Source organism: Squalius cephalus (assembly GCF_949319135.1).
Source record: "Squalius cephalus genome assembly, chromosome: 3".
Classification (NCBI taxonomy): Eukaryota; Metazoa; Chordata; class Actinopteri; order Cypriniformes; family Leuciscidae; genus Squalius; species Squalius cephalus.
Genome location: NC_137124.1, coordinates 18,451,350 through 18,474,572, shown reverse-complemented (window position 1 = coordinate 18,474,572; position 23,223 = coordinate 18,451,350). Strand labels below are relative to the sequence as shown.

The 23,223-nt window shown below is 36.8% G+C and overlaps 1 protein-coding gene across 1 annotated transcript in view; it reads right to left on the bottom strand.

The window, feature by feature from the left end:
- Window positions 1-650: 650 nt before the first annotated feature.
- The window catches only part of tp53i11a (tumor protein p53 inducible protein 11a), a 30,350-nt gene continuing 7,777 nt past the window's right edge, over window positions 651-23,223 (bottom strand). Inside the window, exons 3-8 of the mRNA XM_079866177.1 lie at window positions 15,227-15,395; window positions 6,979-7,037; window positions 6,688-6,736; window positions 6,277-6,367; window positions 4,147-4,248; window positions 651-3,103 (exon numbers count right to left, since the gene is read on the bottom strand). Coding sequence (XP_079722303.1) covers window positions 2,970-3,103; window positions 4,147-4,248; window positions 6,277-6,367; window positions 6,688-6,736; window positions 6,979-7,037; window positions 15,227-15,352 — 561 coding nt within the window. The 5' untranslated portion in view covers window positions 15,353-15,395 and the 3' untranslated portion in view covers window positions 651-2,969. The remainder of the gene's footprint in view (window positions 3,104-4,146; window positions 4,249-6,276; window positions 6,368-6,687; window positions 6,737-6,978; window positions 7,038-15,226; window positions 15,396-23,223) is intronic.

Below are 23,223 nucleotides of genomic sequence, written 5' to 3'. Positions count from 1 at the left end.
CTTGGCTCTCTCCTCCCCCATCATGAGTGTATAACTGCTGATTGGTTACATACGTGTATCCACTTTGTATCCACTTTTCAACAGCGTTTTTCAAAAATCACTTACTGCACCTTTAAGCTGCAAAAATACCTACGCAATGAACAAATCTGCTCCTAAATCTTAAGTTACCACCAATCGTCAATGAGAAAGTGAAAGCAGGAATGTTATCTGCTGAAATGTGGATACATAACAGCATGTGGGCTAAAGTTAAAGCACCAAGGGGAAGCCCAGAGTTATTGAGCCTAGGCTAAAACTGCTCCTCACGCAAAGTCATTATAACACTAAATATTGAAGAGAAAGCAGCATTCACTTTGAGGGTTGATGGATTATTTTCAGTGTAGTCCTGTTATGAAAACCGCCATTGCTTATCAATTTTTCATGACCAAGGCTTTGCAGGACTGCACTTCCGTGAGGCCAGTGGACATATATCCTACCACATGTTCAGCAAAAGTTTAGTGGCCTCAATATGATTTTAGGGTATGTGTGTGATAATATATACTAGACCTCAAATCTTTCAAACTGCTTCGGATCGAAGCTTTCAACACCTTTATATGGAACAGAATCAATGCTCCTGTGGGAAGAAATCAGACCAGGATTCAAGAATACTTTTTGCATTTGAAAAACTTTACAGATTTATTAATTAAGCACATTCACTGTACAAAAAGTAACTGTCAAACCAAACGTGTGTATAAGAAACTTAAGCAAAGATTGTAAAACTGACAGTAATCATCTTTGTCCATAACAAAAACAAAATACAAAAAAAATTGCACGTTTACAGACATTTAAGAAGCGTTACACATTCCTTAATCATTCAAATATTTACAGAGCAAAAAGTGACCTAAATCTACTGTATAATCATTAACTGTGCTTTGACTTGACAATCGAATCATGGTCCATTGTCTTGCTAGTTAACAGAGTATTACTAAACAGTTCATTAAAAGAGAGATGCACAGTATAAATAAACAAACAGCAGTTTACTTCTGAAGTTATGCAGTGAATATCAAATTATGAAATGGGTTAATCAGACCACCTCTTAACAAACACCTAAAATACTATCTAGCTTTCTCCAACGCATACATATAACTAATCCTTTGATTTCCCTTTGGAACAAAGCCATTTGTGTTTTACTGGAAGCAGCATCTGAGATCTATGGAAGGGTAATGTGACTGGTCACATCTCAAATGACAGTTCATTGATGGAAGCATACTATTAGGAATGACACCTGCTATATCTAATTATAGAATAATCATTTATACTATTATTATTACTATTATTCACAATTAAATTTAGCTGATGTTGGCCCAGATGTTGATGGTGTGATAAAAGAGCTGCAACATTCTCAATTATGGCTACATTATTGTGACTATAAGAGGTGAATAAATAGAATAGAATTTCAACATGCTAACATTTTTTTTTAAATAAACACTTTATGTGGAAGTTGAACAGAAGTTTTAATCACTGACTATATATTTTACTGACATATTTTATATTTATGAAAGTGCTACATTTTAAAGCTACTGCTGATCTGCATTGTTGACTTCATGCAAGGATCACTAAAGGCATAAAGTATTTCTTACTAAATACAATTCTAAAATGTACTATTGTTGTGCATAATGATGATAGTTTTTAAAAAGAGTTCAAACAAAAAGTAAATTCTCTGAAGTTTGCTGTCGATGATGAGATACACAGGAACCATCATATGAATTCAGACTTGAATACTCCTTTTTTACTCCACAGATGATAGATAATCATACGTTTTGGAACAAAATGAGAGTAGATAGTGCACTTCAATTTTGGGGTGAACTGTCCCTTTAATACATATAGTTACATTTGTAAAAGTTAAACCATGAGTAACATGCAGATCAAACAACGAGTCCGAGAAAACATGAGAAAAAAATGAGTTATAGTTGTGCTAAATTAATAAATTACACTATATACTTTAGTACCTGTTGTGTAAATGTCCATTAGGTATATGTAAAGCAGAAAAAGTAACAAACTAATTACGCCTGAATTAGCAGGGGTAGAATTTCTTAGTTTGAAGCCACAAATAGATGGATTTGTCTAAGACAGTAATAAATACAACTGCAAAGTTAATAAGGTATTTTCTGAAATACACACTTTAAATACAATTTAATACTACATCCGTTTTTTTTTTTTTACCATATCACAAAATGTACTGTTGGGAGTCCAAATTCAAAAGTAATGTATTTGCAAAGGCTTTACTTTGTAATGTTTATCACTTTGGAATTTTAAAACTTGTAATTCATATGAATTATGGAGGTAAATTGAAAAGTAAATTAATTAGAAATGTTAGTAACTACATGTAAATGTAACCATTTTAGTTCTTCAATACATTCAAATTTTAATGTAGGCCTATTTTAATTTTGTATGTATGCTATTCCTTGTTTTACCCTTTGTCTTACATTATTGGAGGTTGTACTGTGGTGTTGTTGAACGCATTCTTAGCATAGAATAACACACCACACAAAGGAATTTCATTAAACTCTTACATAATATGACCAGAATTGTGGTCACCTTGCCAAAACAATTTGAACATTTGGGAGACTAAATTCCCTGACACACACACACACACACACACACACACACACACACACACGGTATGTGCCATACATCAACCCTCCATACAATATATACTCTCAGAAAAAGCTTTTACAAACAGGTAAGCTGTCAGATAATTATAGCCACTGTTGTGAACTTAATGTAACAAAAGTCAAGATCTAAGGCCCTCTGGATCTAATGAGATTAATAACCCTGATACTGTGCTTACATAAAATGGAAATTTCCCACAAACAGAGGTTGATTTTCAGTCAAGTGTAAATTCATTTGGTCCAGGCAATAGTGCTATTCAAACCCACCCATCTAACACAAGATTTTGTCAGATTGGTAAACACATGGTAGCTGGCCTCCCTTCACATCTTTTTGGAGCGCCGGCCAAGGTGATGATAGTAACTCAAGGTGATGGAGAGGAAGAGGGCTTCACTAACAAGAAGAATGATTGCACCGTTGCACATTGTGCCCATCTCCAAGAGAGTGATGGATGTCACTGGGGAAAAAATGTGTATAGAGACTAATTGGCAAAGTCAGGCAAAGAAGTAGTGTTATCTAGACATCTAGCAAAATGGTGCCAAGCTGAATTCAGAAACCTATTTAACTGGTAAAAATATTTGCCGAGACAATGATACACCGCCCTCTTATGGAAATACATGCTTTAGCAGTGGTAAAACAATGCCATAAAGGGTAGAATGGAATGGACAAAAAAAAAAATCAATCAATCAATCAATCAATCAATCTGAATCTACCACGAGATGATTGTAGCCAATGAATATACCATAGGCTATATGTCACAAACATTGGAATCAGTTCTTTTGTCATTTGGCCTTTTTGTTTTGTTTTTAAAGAAATTTTAATACTACTCCAGAATATTTTTTTATTTTTTTGGCAAAAATATTATTACAGTCAGACTTAATTACAGCTTCAAGACAAAAAATGACCAAAAACAAGCATCACCTTCAACCCATTGGCTTTTTATTATGCGACAGTCTTAAATACAGTAAGTGTGATCACTCTGGTTGCCATAAGAGGGCAGTACAGCCTTAAGAGCTAAGAGTATTCCAGACCTTCTCTGCTAACCAGGACTCAACAATAAGAATGGCCTAGTGTTTCAAGCCAGATTTGATCAACTTCTGATAGGCTTGGAAGCATCTGGAGAATGGGTTACAATTATGAACCAATCTGTAATGCTTTGCATTGTTTTCCAGTAAGTGTTTATAAATGTACAGCTTATGTAGCCACATAATTGCTGTTTCATTTAATATTATTAATGCTAATGAAAGTCCTTGCTAGTAAATATAATATTAATACAAATAAATAAAACATAATATATTAAGTAAATATTAAGAAATATTTTTTTCTGGCAGATAAAAAAAAAATATAAAAAAAAAATATACCAATTAAAAATTAGCCCTGCTAATCATTCTGAAGTGGCCTAAATAAAATTTTCTCCACTCTAAATGTCCCTTAATTATGGGTCTGCCCCCTTAGCACTGTCTTCCCACTGTTCTCAGAAAAAGAAAATCCCTCTCTCACCTAGAAATTGCACCCCGAAGTAACACGCTTCTGTAAGTAGCGTCCATTGAATGATGACCTTTTCCGGTGTGTACAAGCCATTCCACAGGATTAATGAGATACCTGTTGGGAAGAGGAAACACTCAGAGTCAGTTCATCCTAAGTCAGGTAGAAACAATAAAAGGGGCTCATCTATTAAATATAATGCGGAATCTCCTCAAACTCAAGCACTTATGCTCGGAATTAAAAAGCTTGAAATCTGGCCCAAGATCAGAGGACCGATGCTGGTGTGGGTTCTGATTCTGTTCAGGGAAAGGCGCAGAGTGCTTCTGATCTCCTCCCACACTGCGGATATGGACGACAAGGAGGGTAGCTGTTTCTTCAACCCTGCCAAGTGCCATCTGCCAGCACTATTTTTCCAGCCTTGCTTGAGTAATTCCCACCACTCAACTGGCCATTGATCTGACAGAAGAACACTCACACCTTGCAACGCCACAGGGGTATGAATTGTTTGTGAGCTAAACCAGGTGTCACACTGTACAAAGACCACTGGAGCTCAGTGAGGGGTCTGACCGCAAAATACAGCCCATTTGAAATTTGTATACTAACATCATGTGTGCACAAAGCAAAGCCTTCATGGCTCTGCTGCAGCACTCTACTACTGAGCATCCATAGACAGATAATGTATGTAATAATCACATTGGCATAATATTTTATCACCCACTGGTTAGGGCTGGAATCTAAACCAATTGGGGCGGGAAACTTCTTTATGCTGAATTAGAGGCTGCGTTATGCTATTATGGAGAAAAGACAAATAGGCTGCTGTTCATAATGAAATAAGGGCATAGGGAGGGAAGGGATTTTATTTCCACAAAACTCTTTCACATACCCATAAGCCACCCCTGCAATCTTTTATAATACAGGACCTCCTACGGCTGACTGTAAGCTCAAGCACGGGGTGTGCCTGGCATGTGCTGTTGTTGTGAAGCTTCCTGGGACCAGCAGGGGGTCATTACTAGTTCTAGTGCAATAGCACTACCCAGCACTCTGAAAGCCCTGCCCTATATGTGGCTAAATGGAATTGTATGGACTCATCCATTTTTTAAACCGAGGCATAAAATATTCATATCTCGTGAAATCATACTAATCTGGCAGTGAACCGCTCATCTAGTCATGAATATTTCCTGTGAGTGGGAGAGAGATTTGCACAAATGTGTTTACATTATGCATTTGCTATGCGTAAATTGAGAGTGGAAAAAGCTTAAGTGTAAAGAAGTGCACATATGCTACATTGACAATAATATGTGGGGAAGAGTGCATTTAAGTATCCATTTTGTCATATTCAGGTTAGTTTGGACTCATTATGTTTTGTCATCACCTGCCTACGTCACTCATTTGTTGTCACAGACATTAATCACGTTCAGCTGTGCACTCATCAGTCACCATCTTAACCCCTGTATATATGTTCTGTTTCTATAATGAGGAGACAAGACGTAATCTTTAACCTTATCCAATTAAACCTGAACGTATATGCAGATTTATATAACTACAGTTGTATTGCATACATAATGAAAATGTCCCTGACACTTGCTTAACATGCAGTGAGTGTAAAGGTACACTATATCATTGCATATGGAGTGTAAAGAAGTATTTCTGGAAAGGTGTGAAAGAAATGATAGAGAACATCCTTGATGTTATCATTCTGCTGTCACCTTTACTTTTTTAATTAAATTTTATTTATATCCTAAGGAGATCAACTTTAAAAAGAAAGAGTATATTTTTATAAATATATGTATTCTTCAAGCAATACGGCTTATTTCTTTCAACTGGAAAAGTATTTGAGCACCAAATATAGTACGTTGGCTAAAAGAAATGGTAACAAATATGTCAATGGAAAAGATAACTTATATTTTAAAGGATAAATATACAGTTTTTGATAGAGTTTGGGGACCTTTCAGATTGTTCTTAAAACATGTTGGAGTTGGAAAGGTGTTAATAGAAGACTAAGAAAAGAGGTGGTACTGAATATCAATGTAAAATACTGTGAAGCATTTTTTGTTAATTTGTTTGTTTTTGTTCTTGTGTTTGTTTCTCTATGTTACATGGAAATGTATATGTACATGTGTATAGTTAAAAAAACCCTGAACATACATAGAAGGGCTCCGCCGAAGAGCCTGATGGAGATCCTGGTGGTGGTGAGCTCAAATATTATCTCGTAGAGCTGGTTGGGGAAAGCCAGGGCCTACAACACAGAGAACGTGGTCAAATAATGACTGAAATGTTATGGGACCTCTAGGTAGAGGCATTAAAGCTGTAAAAATCCCTTCAAGATGAGAGCGAAATGAGAAATGCCAATTATAAATTAAAAAATTAATTGTAACATTATTTGTAATGTTATAAATGTCTTTTCTGTCACTTTTGATCAATTTAATGCATTCTTGCTGAATAAAAGTATTCATTTCTTTTAAAAGAAATTCTATTGTACAGTAGTGTAAATAATTACACAAAACACTGAGCATTGCTTCATTTTGGAGCATGAACTATTTTGAAGTAACTGCTCACCATTAAGGATGCCGATGTGAACAGCACAGCAGAGATGAGGAGCCAAATCCTGTAATGAGAGAATGAAAGACATTACACATCAAACCAACCGGCCTCTAATAAGACACAAATGAGCCACAATCAAAACCTTTAAGGATTTGCAACAACAACAACAAAAAAAGAAAAACAAAAAAACCCAAAGAACATTGGAGCAATTAAATTAGTAGGGTGTTTGATGTCACACGTAAAGACAGAGACAAGCTTGAAGTCAGTGGTCTGATGTGAAGAGACTGATCATGTTTAAAGTCTTACCGGAGACCAATGGGCTCACGTACAGCAAACTTCATCTCATTACCCAACATCTGACTGATCTGCAAAATGAGAATTTATCAATATTAGCATGTAACATTTAGTCAGTTTACTAACTTCTTTTTAGAAATGTAATAATTAATAAGACACATTAATATAATATTCATTCATATACTACTACTATAATATACTAAGTAGAGCAAGGTGGCGCACTAAAATACAGCCCCATGGAAGGAAAATGTCAAATTTAGGAAAACAGGCCTAAGAAAGTGGGATTATAAAATTTGCTGATAGCAGAAGCCTGCCAAGACTGAATGGTCCATGTAGAGGGACACGTTTATTTTGTAAATATGGAAAGTTTGGTGTAGCATCTGGAGGGACTGATAGGAAAGTTTGAGTTTTGTTCTGATTTAATATGTGTATTTTGACAGCAGGAGGTGGTTTCACAATGATGGCTTTGTGTTCGTAATCCAGGCTGTGGGCCACAGGGGAGCACAGCTCCTTCAGACAGAATCAGACACATACAGATAAGGATGTGGAAGGTGGTACAATATAATGCTTTGTTTGGGTAGCCTAACTCTTATCATTCTATAAGTGACGGGGGATTTTGTAGGAGAAATGCTGTTTGAAAGAGTGCTAAAGCTCTTAAGGAACCAACTCAAAATTATGCTCACCAAGGCTGCATTTATTTGATTAAAAATACAAAACAAACGGTAATATTGTGAAATATTATTACAATTTAAAATAACTGTTTTCTACTTTAAAATATTTTAAAAAGTAATTTACTCGGTGACGGCAAAGCTGAATTTCCAGCATCATTACTCCAGTCCTCAGTGTCAATATTATTTTAATATTCTGATTTAGTGCTTAAGTACGGAAGCCCTGAACCGCAACGTAAAAAAAAAAAAAAAAAAAACTTAAAAAAAAAATTAAGTAAAAAATAATAATAATTTGGTAAAAAAAAAAATCCTTGTTCTGTCGGATTATAGTGTCGATTTCACTGAATATGATAAAAAAAATGTTGCCGACGGCAGCTTTAAGAACAGCATTTGAAATTGAAATCTTTAGAATGTTATTAATGTTATTTTACTGTAACTTTTGATCGGTTTAATGCATCCTTACTGAATAAAAGTACTAATTTAATATAAAAAACTCAAACAGTAGTGTATATTTTGTGGGCAAAAGGAAACAGGTGGTTAAGATAAGAAGGGCAGTGGACCTTTCGCTAAGCCTGGTCTTAAAAACGTTAACTGGCCAATCCTTCCCCGGGAAAACTGTAGCCATCTGCCATATTTTTTAACAAACTTGTGCTCGTCCAGCGTTAGTTCAGTGTATCTCGATAGTTAGCAGCATATGCCAGATGATGAAACCTATATATAATTGTATATTTAAATTCATAGCTAATCTAGATGTTATCAACAGCAGTGAAAGTACTAACAGAAAAGCTTGTCAGATCCAGCAATACTAACCATGGGTGCAGGCTTAGCGAAGGGTCTAATGTGCAGTAGGAAATTAGTAGGCTAATTTTACAGTAGCAATGTCCATTTACTTATCTTTGAAACACATAAAACAGGCATTTCCCTTACTTTGATGTGCTCTATAAGAAATTAGCACAATTATTGTTACCTCGCTCCTTTCCATTTCCATCTCAAAATGATGTGCATGGCTTCCATGCCAAAAAACAAACAAATACACCCTAATGGCCATTAAACATGCAAGCTCTCTCTTTCTTCTCCCACCCTAAAAGAGAGGGATCTATCCGTCTCCCTCTCCATCATTCTGCACTAAAAGCCTCCGCAGCGTGGGTAATTTAGTGTTGATGAAAACCTGATCCGTTTCTGATGGGAAGCTGAACTCTTGGCCAAAGGTCATTTCATAGAGGGAAGCAAGAATGTGATCGAGGAAGGTGAGCGGTGAGCGCGACTGATGGAAAGTGACTGCTGTGGCCTGCAGAATGCGGCCTTGATCAGTCAAGTCAAGTCATCTTCATTTATACAGCGCTTTTAACAATGTAGATTGTTCCAAAGCAGCTTTACATTGACAATAGGAAAATAAAGTAACAGAGATTGTTTTGGCTTTATAGCAGCTCAAGAATAAAGTTAGTTTTATCAGTGCAAACATGTGGACTACATATAATTGTATTTTCTTTAGTCCTAATGCTTGTTTCTTGCTGTGGTAGGCCCCTTTAAAGAAAAAAATATCCATGTGCCCTAGTACATGGTGTGTGTTTGTATGGGGGCGTTTCTCACAGCGTCTGTTTTAGCCTCTCAGGAGTGCCTAAATAGTGTGTGTTTGTATGGGGGCGTTTCTCACAGCGTCTGTTTTAGCCTCTCAGGAGTGCCTAAATAGTAATAATGGCTTAGAGTAAAACTGGTGTCACAAACGAGCTGACATCAGCTGTTTTTGTTTTGTAAAGGTTCCGTTCTAAAGGTTTCGCTTATTGTAATATTAGACCATGAACATTTACTGCAATTCATTCAAATGAAATTGCCAAAAAATGTATGAACAAATGCTGCTGTATTTAGAAAACAGCTAGTACGGCAGGTCATTGAATCCTCTCAGGAGAAAAGTGTTCACAGAGATATGGTGTTCAGAAAGCATGTCGCACCGAGAAACAAGAGCATGCCATGTTCTATGGAGACCACCAGTCAATCGACACCTCGCTCTGGTTGTTTCTGAGGGGATTAACACATCTCAACAACTGCTGGGAACAGGGAGTACTCTGTTTTCTCATAAGACCTGTAATGGCAGATGATAAAACAGTTTGGGTGTAACGGATCGTATTGATCCAGACCTGGCCACACGGTTTGCCACGCATCTGACGTGGATTAACTGTAAATTAAAGTTTATCATTTGCACATTTTAGGTCATGCCAATTTAAACATTCAAGGGATTTTAAACTGGTCAAGTGTTAGTCCAGTTGTTTGATGAGAATGAGATGAAATGGAGTTGCAATAAAAGCTTTAAGAATCCGTACAACTGTAGCAGCGGATGACTATTATTCTGTTGCAAGGAACAGAGGAACAACTGATGATGGCACGTTTTGATGTTTAGTTGACCAATCAGCATTTCATTCCGGCTCACATGTAGAGACCGAATATTTAAGCTCTTTATGCATTTTTTACCCCTGAACGTAAAAACTAAAAATCAAGCCATATTCTTGTTTTGTTTTTATTAAAAAACAAAAAAAGTTTTGATACTTTGACCCATTTTCTCACAATATTAAACCCACAGCCAAATCTTCAAACTACATTCACAAAACCCCTGACTCTTCTGGCAAAATCAATCAAAGCTTTCAGATCAAACACACATCAGTCAATTTATAAACACTACAGATCATTCATTATGACACTGCAGAAGAAAAATGGTGAACACAGCATCCACAGCATGTATTTGGTTTAGGCCATTGAGAATTTGGTTCAGAGAACAGAGTTTTGTTTTAGCAATTCCGAAAAGCTGTATAACAAAAAAACAATGATCGGAAGATACCGATTGCCTCTCCCTGATAGATCCGATCCATTACTCAAAAACCGCAATATGATCTGACCCATGAGTGTTGTGATCCGTTGCACCCCTTCTACACAGTATGTTAACCCCTTAACGCCTGAATTTATATAGCTGTATATAAAAAAAAATTATGTGTATTTTTGCCTTTAAGTAGATGGTAAATAATGTTGAGATTATCAATTTCACTTTTGCACAACAAATAAATAGAAATTTTGGTATGTTGCAAATTTGCGACAACAGGCATTTAGGGTAATAGGGTAAATTTTTTTACTAAATGGTAAAATTAATAAAACACATTTTCCCATCTCAGTATGTAGATTTTATTCATGGCACAAAGTTGTTAGAACTTATAAACTTTAATTGACAAATTAATGAATCTTGACAACAGCAAGAAACAAAACACTCTCCTACTCCCTAACATTGACAGTAGTTTTTATACATTCCATGTTACACTCTGTTTAACTCTTTCCTTGTTTCTCCAGTGCATACATTATATATTCTTATAGTGTTATATCCTAACATGCTATTTTTTGTGAAAATAAAATAAAATAAAAAAAATAATTTTTTTTGGCTGAAACCATCTAAATACAGCATTATTATAATATGTAGCCATTAGCCAAATTCAGCCGTTATGGACCAATGTCGCAAATTTGCTACAAACAGAAATCTACAAAGTACGTAAAAAATATTCGTCACATGAAGTCTATATGAATAACATAGCTATAGAAGCAATCAATAAGCTGGTACATATTTTTATCTTAGCACAACTTAACTCATTTTGGGCAATTTCTCCACATTTGCGCCCTTGATATGTGGATTTTGCAAACCAAAATATTACAGTAGCACCTCAATGCAGTACACAAGATCCGAGGGGAGGAGTCGGATCTTATATAAGGGGTGGAGATTGGTAGGTTTAGGGGTGGAGATGGGTAGGTTTAGGGGTGGGTTTAGGGATCAGGGGGTGGAGATTGGTAGGTTTAGGTATGTAAGGTGGGAGGAGTTGGATTTTATCCGACTCCTCCCCCCGGATTTTATGCTCTGCAGTGAGGACCATCTCAAATATTAGCTTCGGTGAACCGGATGTAGTTCCCACTCCGACCGCTCCTACGAGAAACCAGTGCGTGCAAAATGTTCCTAGGTATGTATCGAATGTGCACAAACAGGCATTGGGGGAAAACACACGCTATCTCGCCTGCAGTCTGAATGGAAGGGGTTTGTTGCAAATTCGCGACAGTGGGCGTGACCACAGGATCGCAGCAACTGCTTATTTAAGTGACAAACTAATGGAGAAATTAAACAGAGTACTTCGAATACATCACGCCCCATATTAGGTATGATAAACAGAAAATCATGATCATGAGTGTGCAAGTCTTCAAATAGTAATGGAAGAGCAAAATCATTTTGTACCACAAATGAATTTTGCACCCAAAAGATCTACTTTGACTGGTGAAACTGCTGATTTATGAATATATATACTGTAGCATCTCTTGAAAGCTCATGTGGAGCTGGATTCATGCATACATCTCCAGCCATTATGGTGCTAGCTGACCCATCTCTGTAGAAACAGAGGGTGATGGGTGACTGCCCCTTAATGGATGTTCTCTTAGATCTTTCTCTGTGACCCTACCCAAGGATTGATGCACATTGCAGGGGCGGAAAGGGCAGCTGTGTCTGAGTGCCGCCCATGTTTCATGTGGTCTACCTCAAAGCCCCATATGTTTTAATAGTGCTGAGCGTGGGATGGGAAGTGGTGCCAATAAGCTTTCTTTGTGGGGTATTCATATTTGGGATGTGAGAGTCGTTTTCATTTTGTTTTGCACATTTAATGTTTTCCTTTTTATTTTTACAAAGGCTACGTTAAAATTACCGTCATGTTAATGTTACATTTTAAAATTAATATATTATTTTGAATAGTGCATTTCTGGAGCGGGAACAAATCATTTAATTTTACCTCCGATTTTGCATGTGTTTGTTTTCTCTGTGGAACTCGCGAGGAAGGTTCAGAGAAATGTCCACTCGGAAGATGAGCAAGTTGAGGGAGTATTTTGTAAGCCTACACATGTCATGTCAAACTAGTACATAACCATTAAGCATGCTTATAGGCTTGTTATACTACCGGTCAAGAGCAACAATAATACAATATTAAATTTTATATCAGATTGAAGGAGAAACATTATTAATGAAAATTACTTAGCACCTGAACAGTTGCTATATAAACAACCTAAGGAAGAGAAAACTCTTAAAAGTCGACTAGGCTTCAGGATGAGTGTATGGGGACAATTAGTGTCCTAAATCAGAGCTGGAGTTCCACACTGTGCCACAGCTCATCAAGTCAGCCACCTCCCCCATAGCAGGTGTGTTCCTAATGCACAATAAATTTGTGGTTTGTGAGTGATGTATTCCTACCTCCCATATAGCAAGAGAGCTCTGTATGCAATATATTCTATAATTTATAAATTCCTTTCAACAGAAATCTATAAATGATAAACAGCAGCATCAGAAAACAGAAAGCAGAAAACAGTCAGCTAGAATCCAACAATCAAAAAATAATATTTGTATATTTAATTTATATTATTATTATTTAAATAATAATAATAATAATAATAATAATAATAATGTTTTACTTAATAGAATACTATATTAATTATTAATATAATTATTAAAAATAACAAAATGTTTATTATTATTCAATTAATAAATAAATCAATAAATTAAATACTTTTTGATTGTGGTTGCTGTTGAATGAAAAAATATATGAATAAGATATATACATACAGTTGTAATTGAAATTATTCAACCACCATTTCAAATCAGGTTTATTGGCAAAATCTACACTTTCAGCTGTTTGCAATGAACAAATCAAACAAATGTAATTGAAATAGCTCAACACAACAAGTATTTCTAGTGGTTTCCCCAAATTCAACTGAAAATGCAACTTTTAATGACCTCTGCAGTCTCAAAATTATCCAACCCCTTGAATAGAATCCCTCAAAACAGCACAAATCTGCAAAACTGGTGTTGTCTCAAGCACACCTGATGCAACTAATCAAGGGCTTTATTAGTTGCACCAGGTTTGCTTGAGCTAGAACACATGAAATACCTCAACTGGTTTGTTGAGTACCACATTTGTCTGTCAAAAGAGACAAAGTCAAAAGAATGGTCCAAAAAATTAGCTTAGTTTAGTTTATTTAATTTATTTAATTACACATAGTTTGCAAGTTCAAAGTTAAAGGAACGGTGGTTACACTACCTGGACAGGACAGAAAAAGGGAGCTATCAATGGCTGCAACCAGATTTCTGAGAAGGCAGGTTTAAACAAGTAATAAAAACTCAGTGAGTGTTTTAGCGCAATTTTCTGACGTCATGGGATCACAACACTAAGAGATAGTAAATCTTTTTATGTTTTTTTTTTTTTGTTTTTTTTTGTGTGCGTTCCCGAGATTAGACCTTCCTTAACATAATGCCGAAAACCCGAAGTCTCTAGGTGGTCTGGTTGAGGAGGAGATAGAAGTGCAAGATTGGTGCGCACAGACAGAACAGAAATCATGAGTTAACAATCGCAATTTTGTCCGTAGGAAAATTGCGCTAAAAATAACTTGAGTGGCTACAAAATACCTGCTGCAAGACTTGGTGGCAACAGGCACTGAGGTTTCAGCTTGCACAGTAAGGCGAGTACTAAGTGCATGCAGTTTCCACGCCAGAACTCCAAGACGTACACCACTACTGACCTAAAAGCACAAGAAAAGTGCACAGAATCATAAAAATAAGACAGAAGTTTTGGGATTCTGTTCTGTGGAACTTTTCGGCCCTATGGATCAGCGGTATGTCTGGAAGAAGAAGAATGAAGCGTATGCTGAAAAGAACACTCCGTCTACAGCTGAGCATGGTGGTGCTCGGTGATGCTCTGGGGCTGCTCTGCATCCTCTGGCACTGGGAACCTGCAGCGTGTGGAAAGCAAGATGGATTCATTGAGGTATCAGGAAATCCTAGGAGAAAATCGTCATGCCGTCAGTGAGGAAGCTGAAGCTTGAGCATCATTGGTTTTCCAACAGGACAATGATCCCAAGCCTACCTCAAATTCTACCAAGGCTTGGTTGCAGAAGAAGTCCTGGAAGATTCTACAGTGGCCATCACAGTCACCTGACTTGAACCCTATAGAAAATCTCTGGTGGGATTTGAAGGCGGTGGTTGTAGCATGGTGGCCATTGCTCATGAGGAATTGGCTAAGATTCCTCAGAAACAGTTCCAGAAGCTGTTGTCTGATTATACATCTCGTTTGCAGCAGGTCATAACAGCAAACGGGTGTTCTACTAAGTACTAAAGATGCTTGCCATAAAGAGGTTGGATAATTTTGAGACTGCAGAAGTCATTAAAAGTTGTATTTTCAGTTGAATTTGGGGAAACCACTTGAAATATCTTTTGTGTTGAGCTATTTCAATTACTTTTGTTTGATTTGGTCATTGCAAACAGTCTGTAAGTCTGTAAATTTCACCAATAAAACTGATTTGCAATGGGGGTTGAATAATTTCAAACTGCATATATTAAAATATACACATACACACACACACCCCTAAAAGGCATATGACTTGGACAACATAAAAAAGCAACAAAAAAATCAGGGAAACACTGCCCGGAGATCACTAAATATGAAGAAAACTAGGAAGTAAAAAAAAGCAGTTTTCTTACATGAATAGCTATTGAGGTCAATTATGAAAAAGACTGATGCAGTCAGGTGGGACATTACCTTTGATCTGTGCACCTCTCCGTCATCATCCTCCCCGCCGACACCCAGAACCTTACGGGACTTGAGGCGACTCACAAGATCAGTCTGACTGTGCTTCTTCATAAGAGGTGGTGGTGTGGAGGTCATGGCAGCAGAGGAAAGCAGGCACTTCAATGAGCTGTCAGAGGGACTAAGAAAACGATAAAATCAGCAGGAGCACTCTCTCAGAGTTGTTTGTGCCTAGCATTTCAGTTATGGAGAAAAAAAAAATCACAACTAGTAATATGTAGGGTTTGTGAAATTTAACAATAGTATGTCATTTTGTTTTACAACTGTGACTATGAATAATCATAGCTATCAGTAAGTTTTACACAGGCTAAACGAAACAAGACAGCAGTAGAAAAATACATAAACATTGCATTGTGAAAATACATAAACATTGCTCCCACACAGCTGCACACACAAAGATTCAGAGGAAAATGTTTTAGCTGAATAGGGATGTACTTTAAACATTTTTAAAGACTGAAAAGAAAAGAAAGCAACATCAAGGTTATAACCAGACTCATATAGAATGTATGTGTGTAAAACTCCACAGATTTCCCTTCCGATCCCCTTCATTCACAAAATTCTACATATGACCTGTCTCTTGCATGCTTGTTAAATACAATACCATTCAAAGGTTTGGGGTTGGTTTGTTTTTGAAACATTTTACCTATGCTTCCCAAGGCTGCATCAATTTGACCAAAAATCCACTAAAACTACAATATTGTGAAATATTATTATAATACAGAATAATTGTTATCTGTTTTAATAGCCTATATTTAAAAATATAATTTATTCCAGTGATGCCAGTAGCTGCGTTTACATGGACGGGACCCTAATAATCTGATTGTAATCGGACTACTTGCACAGTCGGAAACATCAATCAGAATGAATTGGCGAAACCCGATTCAAATTTAATTTTGGATTGTAAGATGTGGTTTAAACCTTTTCTAATCCGATCAAGAGGACACATAAACACTTGATCGGATTAAAAACCGAAACTGGAAAGTACTGCGCAATGACATTAAAATGGCGTAATGACGTATGACGTGAGGAACGAGCTTTTGTTGTTGTTGAATGAAGTGTCATAAATGACTGTTGTGTCATTCTAATATTCTCCTTCCACTCATCATCTGGGACCATGTCCCAAATGGCACACTTCATATGCGCATTCGGTCTTGTGGACTTACAATGGCTGCCGCGTGCACCTGTCCGTTAAGTCCATGAGACTGTAGAGTGTCCGTTAAGTCCATGAGACTGTAGAGTGTCCCATTTGTCATTTTAGGATTCAGAACAGTGATGGCGAGCGCCCCCTTTGCGGTCAATATGCTCCCTCGATGCACACTTTTGCTGAGTCTCTGCCGCAGACCTCTTCCCGACAGTCAAAGTGCCGTTACGTCACAAAAGTGCGAACTCATAGGAAGACAGTGAGTGCTTAGGGTGCCATTTGGGACAGGGGCTGTGAAGTGGAGCAGAACAACGTCCCACTAGTCCTTGTTTCAGACTTCCATCCATAGACGCCTTGTTTTGGGTGCGGGAAGGGGAGTTTTTACTGCTCAATAAATATAAGCAGCACGACACAAAGCTTCATGTGCTCGTAGTCTCCTAATTTGGACCCGAAATAAGTAAATATTAAGTCTGATCTTTTAAAGGAGACATATCATGCTTTTAAATCGTTCCTTTTAACATATAAATCATACATTTGTAGTCTATATAAAGCGGAACTGCAATGCTTGGGTCTGAATTCCTCATTATTATAGCTCCACAGGCCCCTTTTCTACCCCTTTTCTGATGTGCGTCTGAGAGCAACTCATTTTGGTGCGGTCTGTTTAAATACAATTGAGACACGTCATACCCCGCCCCCTCTCCAGTTTGCAGAGGTTCAACTCCACCCCGTTCGGCCATTTTTGTAGTTTGATAGCAGAGATACGATTATAGCGGCACAGAAACTTTTTATTCACACGTTATTAACAAAATGTCAACAACGGAAGACTTGTCCAGCCAGCCTTACATGTTCGAGCCAGAGTCGGAGCCGGAGCGAGATGAAAATGAAGACGACGAACCTGCAGAACAACGTCTTCATATGGATGTATCGCAATGGTGTGTTACTGTATTTACACATGAAACTTTGGTCTTCCGACCTTTTACCACCGTGTCGATTTATTTTGATTAATATGTGCGAGGGTGAGAGAGCAAGACAGCGTCTAGTTTGGAGACGGTGTCTTGTTTACACTTTCGCCTGGCTCCGAAGAGAGAGAGAGTGCGTGCGCGCGACCGGGTCTCTCTCTCTCTCTGCTCGTTCTTTCAGTTAAACATGCGCCGCGGCAGTTCATCTACATTAGACGGTGTAATGAAGCGTGTGGGTTACTACATCCAACAACCGAACATTTGAACTTACCCTCTCGTAACTTCTGCATCTTTTAGCTTGGACTACAAAATTGCAGCGAGAAATAAAAATGGCGGATTGCTCGAAGTGTTGGGCTGGAAGTCAATGTCCTTATTTGGCAGTTCCGCTGCAAATACTGTGACGTAATAGTTCACAAAACGTCATAGATAACAGAAAAATCTGAACAGGTTGAAAAATAAGGCCAAAACAGAATATAAAGATATCAACGAAGCACCTGAAGAGAATAATTTCAACTTTTCTGTACTTCTAAACACTCCAAATATACAACAAAATGCATTTAAGGGCTAAAAAAGTGGATTTAGCATGATATGTCCCCTTTAAACAAAAAATCAATTTAGGAAAATAGTAAGCACAAACAACGAGAAACTGTAAATTCGTGCACTGTGCTCATGTCAAAAAATAAAGTGTGATTTGAAGCTTGTGAAGTTGTGACACAAACGCGAACATCAACCCAATCACTTCATTTAGCATTCATGTAAACACTACGTTTGGATTCATCAATCGGAATCATTTCATTCCAATTGAAAAAACAAAGTGTCCATGTAAATGTAGCATGTGTCACTTCATTCTGATATGCTGATTTAGTGCTCAAGCAACATTTCTTAATATTATCAATGTTGAAAACAGTTGTGCTGCTTAACATCTTTGTGAAAACCGGGATACATTTTTGGGATTCTTTGATTAATAGAAAGTTCAAAAGAACAGCATTTATTTGAAATAGAATTTTTTTTTTTATATAAATGTCTTTACTGAGCCAAATTAATGTGTCCTGAATATATAAACTCCATTTAACACATCATTTTATCACAATTTTTTTTTATATTCAAACATTATTATTTTTAGAAGCAAACACCAAAGGACACCTTGTGACATGACTGCATTTTTATTGTCGATAAGCTTTGAACAGCCTAAAGGAATTACATTTTTAGGTGAGAAGAACACCACATAATGTCTCATCAGTAACAGGAAATGGTATTATGTTATTATCCTTCTGTGTAGATAATTTAGACATGAAATTACCTGACATGTCTCAGGGCACGAAATACACTTTGAAAGAGGTTCAAAGACAGCTAATTTCTGCTGCACAGAAGGGAACAGGACATGTTTCTCTGATATCTTGTGCAGACTGCTTATTGAACAACCCAAAGCCTGTCTAATCTAATTGATTAGCTTGGTGTTAATGAATGAAGCTTGATTCATGACAGCAGCTGCCTCATGTTGATCCTAGCTCTTTAGCCCTCAGTGTAATGAGGACAGAAAGCACAAACTAAGGCTGCTCAACTTATTGTGAGACACTAGATGCAGCATACTGCAAAAAGATGAACTGATGTTGCAGAATCCGCAGCCCCAAAGAGTCTGTAGGGTTAGAACTGATGTTCTGCTCCATTACTCAACTCATTCCCATTAGACAACTGAGTAAGGCAGCTAACAAAAAGAGAGAGAGAAAACTGCAGGCACTTGCCAAAATGGACCACAAATGTACTTTATTGAGGCATTAAAACAACAGGAGCCAATCCTAAATGGCTTCTTTCTTTTTTCTTTTTACAAAATAATAAAAACTAAATGCCAAAATCTAAACATTGTATTAATGCTCTAAAGAGATATAAACCCTTTAAAATCCACCGACATCATGAAAGGTAAAGAGGCTTTTGGCTTTAACTCTATAAGAGCATTTATACTTTCACTTAAACAGCTCTAGTATAAGTCTGTTATAGTATTTCATTAAAACTCTGGAATGTTCCAGGACAATATGCTAATACTAAAAAATAGAACATAGTGACAAAAAGTCATCAAGCAACACTCATAAACCTGAAGTATAAAATCATGTTCAGTGAGATACACATAAATGCAACCATATTAATTATTAATGTGCTGGGAAAATGCTGGGAAAAATACAGAAGTGACTGAATCACAAGTATTTTTCAGTGTAGGCCTATATCGTGATAGCAAATCTGCATTATGATGTGATGATATTAAATAAACCCAAAAATAATAATCAAGTAACTCTTTGGGTTTTTCCCAGCATTTTTATTTTCTTCAAAAAATAGTTTTTTACAATGTCAAGTCACCTTTATTTATATAGTGCTTTATATAATACAGATTGTTTCAAAGCAGCTTTACAGTGATAAGAGGAAAATGTTCATTTCGGATGTACAGTAGCTCTAAAAGAAAACAGTGTCACTGTTCAGCTGAAGTAAGTTAAATGTTGATTCAGTTATATTGTAAAGATCATCACTTATTAATTTAGTTAATTTCATCCATAAAGCAATTCTGCAGAAAAATAGTGAAGTCATCGTCCAGCTCAGTTCAGTTATCATCCAATAGTGTCCGGCCGTCAAATCTATAATACTGATGAATATTAAGTGTGTGTTCACACTTGGCATGTTTGGTTTGATTATAATGAAACCTGGTGCCATTGCTCTGTTAGTGAGGTTTATTTGAATAAGTGTGAATTCTGCCATCTGAAACCTGGTGTGCACCAAACAAACTCCAGTGCAGTTCGAACGGGACATGATGTCACAAGATGCGATCCTAAAAAGGACAGAATGCTCAAGCATACCCGTTTTTTCTTTTCATAGTCGCAATGTTGCCCATCTCAGTTTGGTACAGACAACAGAACCTCCTTGCAGCAGATCTTCATTTGTGTGTGACACAGAGGGATTCATGTTGCTCTTTTGACTCCTTTAAACTTTTTATAAGCTCTTCACGAGTTCTCAGCTGGTCAAAATACTATCATATGTAGGCTACACACATACAATGAGCGCATTTAGCCCAGCACACAGCATTGTTTTGGATGTTCGGTAATGAAAGCCGACCAATCAGGTTGTGAACGTATCCCTTCGTCTTTAGGTTCAGTATCTTTAGGTTCGCTGTTAAAATGCCAATGTGAACGCTAAGTTGGAGACGAAGCTAAATGCACATGCAGTAATCAATCCACAAAAATATTGTCACAAATTAACACTGAGCTAGACACTATGCAGATTAATATCCGTTTCTCTAGCTGTCATCATGCACCTTATTACACACAAAATGATCATGTGACAATGAGCGACACACAATATTTATTTGATATTCATCATTTCTATCGGTACCCTATACTGAATCAGTATACATTACAATCCCAGCTGCACAGGAAAATCGAAATTACAACTAAATTTCACCCCCTGCTTATTTCACTACTTATTATTCTGACATTTCAACCCAGATAAACTCAAAAACCCTCCAGGCTGTACAATACAGCACGATTATGAATGCAAAACGTAAACTGTCTGCTCCATCCGTTTTTATTCACAGTCTGCCATCCATGACAGCTCATCCAATTGTTCTTCAATCTCATATCATTATCTTCACAACAAACATTAAGTTGCTTCATTTGCCTAGTAACACAAAACTTTGTGCCTTTCATATGATCATAAATATATTCAGGGATCATGCCTCTCTAATTATTAATCAGCTATTTAAGGCTGGCTGTTATTAATGATGTGCCCTCTATTGAAATGTTAATCATATCATTTCCTCGATGTCATTGTCTTTACGTTCAAAGAGGGTTTTATGAGGCGCACCGAGGGCAAACATTTGAATTCTCCATTAGCCGTGCGCTTACAATGTGTTGCTTAATCACAGCAGTTTCCCAACTCATTTAAACAAACTGACAACAGAAAAAAGCACTACAATGTTACATAAATCAGATTGCCAATTTATCAATTTGTTTGCAAGATGAAAGGTATTTTGACTTGCTCCCTTTTACAATATGGGCCCACTAATCATCTGGGAAAGGAAATGGATTTGTAAGATAATTGTCTATAACAGATCTGAATGAGGGAGTAATAAACACTCAAATGTACCCACAACAAACTATTTAATTATCTATTTTGCTGACAGCACCAGAATAACAGAAATGATGATGAAGCTGACTGACCTGGTAATTTGGTGCAAGAACAACCACCTCTCCCTAAAGATAAAGGTGAACATCTTTAAATTTCTCACATTAACTGAGAACAAAAGTGTTTTATTTGAAATAAATGTATATATTTAGCAAGTATGCAATTGCTCAAAAGTGAAGACATTTATAAATAAACACTGATTGAACATTCTGTGCAAAACACCAAAAAACGGCAACCTGTATAAATGTTGGATGATTTGAGTTTGGCAGGCGTTTGTTGCAACAGTGTGAACTAGGCTGTGCAATAACTGCAGGACATTTATCAGACAAGAAGATGCTGCAAGACATCACTGAATAACTCTCCATCTCAGCCCTGATCCTCCACTTCCCCCCCAGGACAATGTGCAGCTTCTTAACTTATTACCATTATCAAGAAGCCTTCTACCGCTTCCATTACCAGCCTCTCTGGAATACTTGAGACCCCATCTGAACTAAGACCGGCCTACACATACATCGCTACTGCACAACTTAGCAATATTGTACTCTATATTACTGCATTAGCAAAGGCATTCTACTCCACTCAGACCAAATATACATTTATGTCCATTCTATATATTTTTTTAGTAGGTTATTTAAATTAATTTATATTACACTTTCTGGAATTATCACAGAGATGCAGTCATTTAACTTTTAAAATGATTCAGTCTATATGAAATATCAGGGCTCTACACTTACTTTTTGAACAAGGAGCACTGGTGCGCCTAAATAAAAAAATTTAGGAGCACAGACTAATATTTGGGGGCACAGTCATTTATGTTGTATAAGTTTATCATTATAGTTTTATTATTAGAATTATTCAACAATTAAATTTACAATGCTCATTGTAAGGTTAAGAACATCAGACCAAAACTTTCAAATAAAAGATTTTCATTTAATTCTATTGGGGGGGTGTAGGGATGTCACCACTTTTATAAAACTCGTCAAAACTCCGCAAATCACAACAAGCATATCAGTGAGAAGAACACTTGTTCAAATAGCGCACACACTCAAACCTGACTGCACATCACATTTTTGACTTTATTGATTAGCTTTATTCGTAATGCAATGGACTGGTCAACGGGACATAAATTAATCCTTAAAGGATGGGAATTTATGGGACATTTGCACAAAAATAATACATAATTTACCGTAGCCTATTTTATGTCGCTCCGGAGTCGCATATCAGTCAAAAAATGCGCCACAAAACATATATAGCCTAAGTCGCACTGGACTAAGTCGCAGTTTTTTAGAAATTTATTTCACAAAAAAAAAAAAATTGTTACAGACAGTTCTCCGTTACGGACGTGAGCGCTCTAAAACGGCACTAAACGAATGTTTTAAAACTTTCACAGAGACCTCAAACTGAAAGCACAAATCCTGTCTTTAAATTTAATTTAATTTTGTATTAATTGTATCTTAATTTTAATCGATGTTTCATCAACCAATTGTCTGGATTTAATAAATAAGTAAATAGGCCTATAGGCTATTAGAAAATAGATAATCAGGACACGGAGGCGCTGGCGAACCTGGAGCTCGTCTCATAAATGAACCGAAACTCAGCGTAGGGCTATAAGGTAGCCTATTGCCTCACAGACCTGAGACATATAGATAGCTTTAAATGTCTACTTTTAAGCAGAACAATTCAAA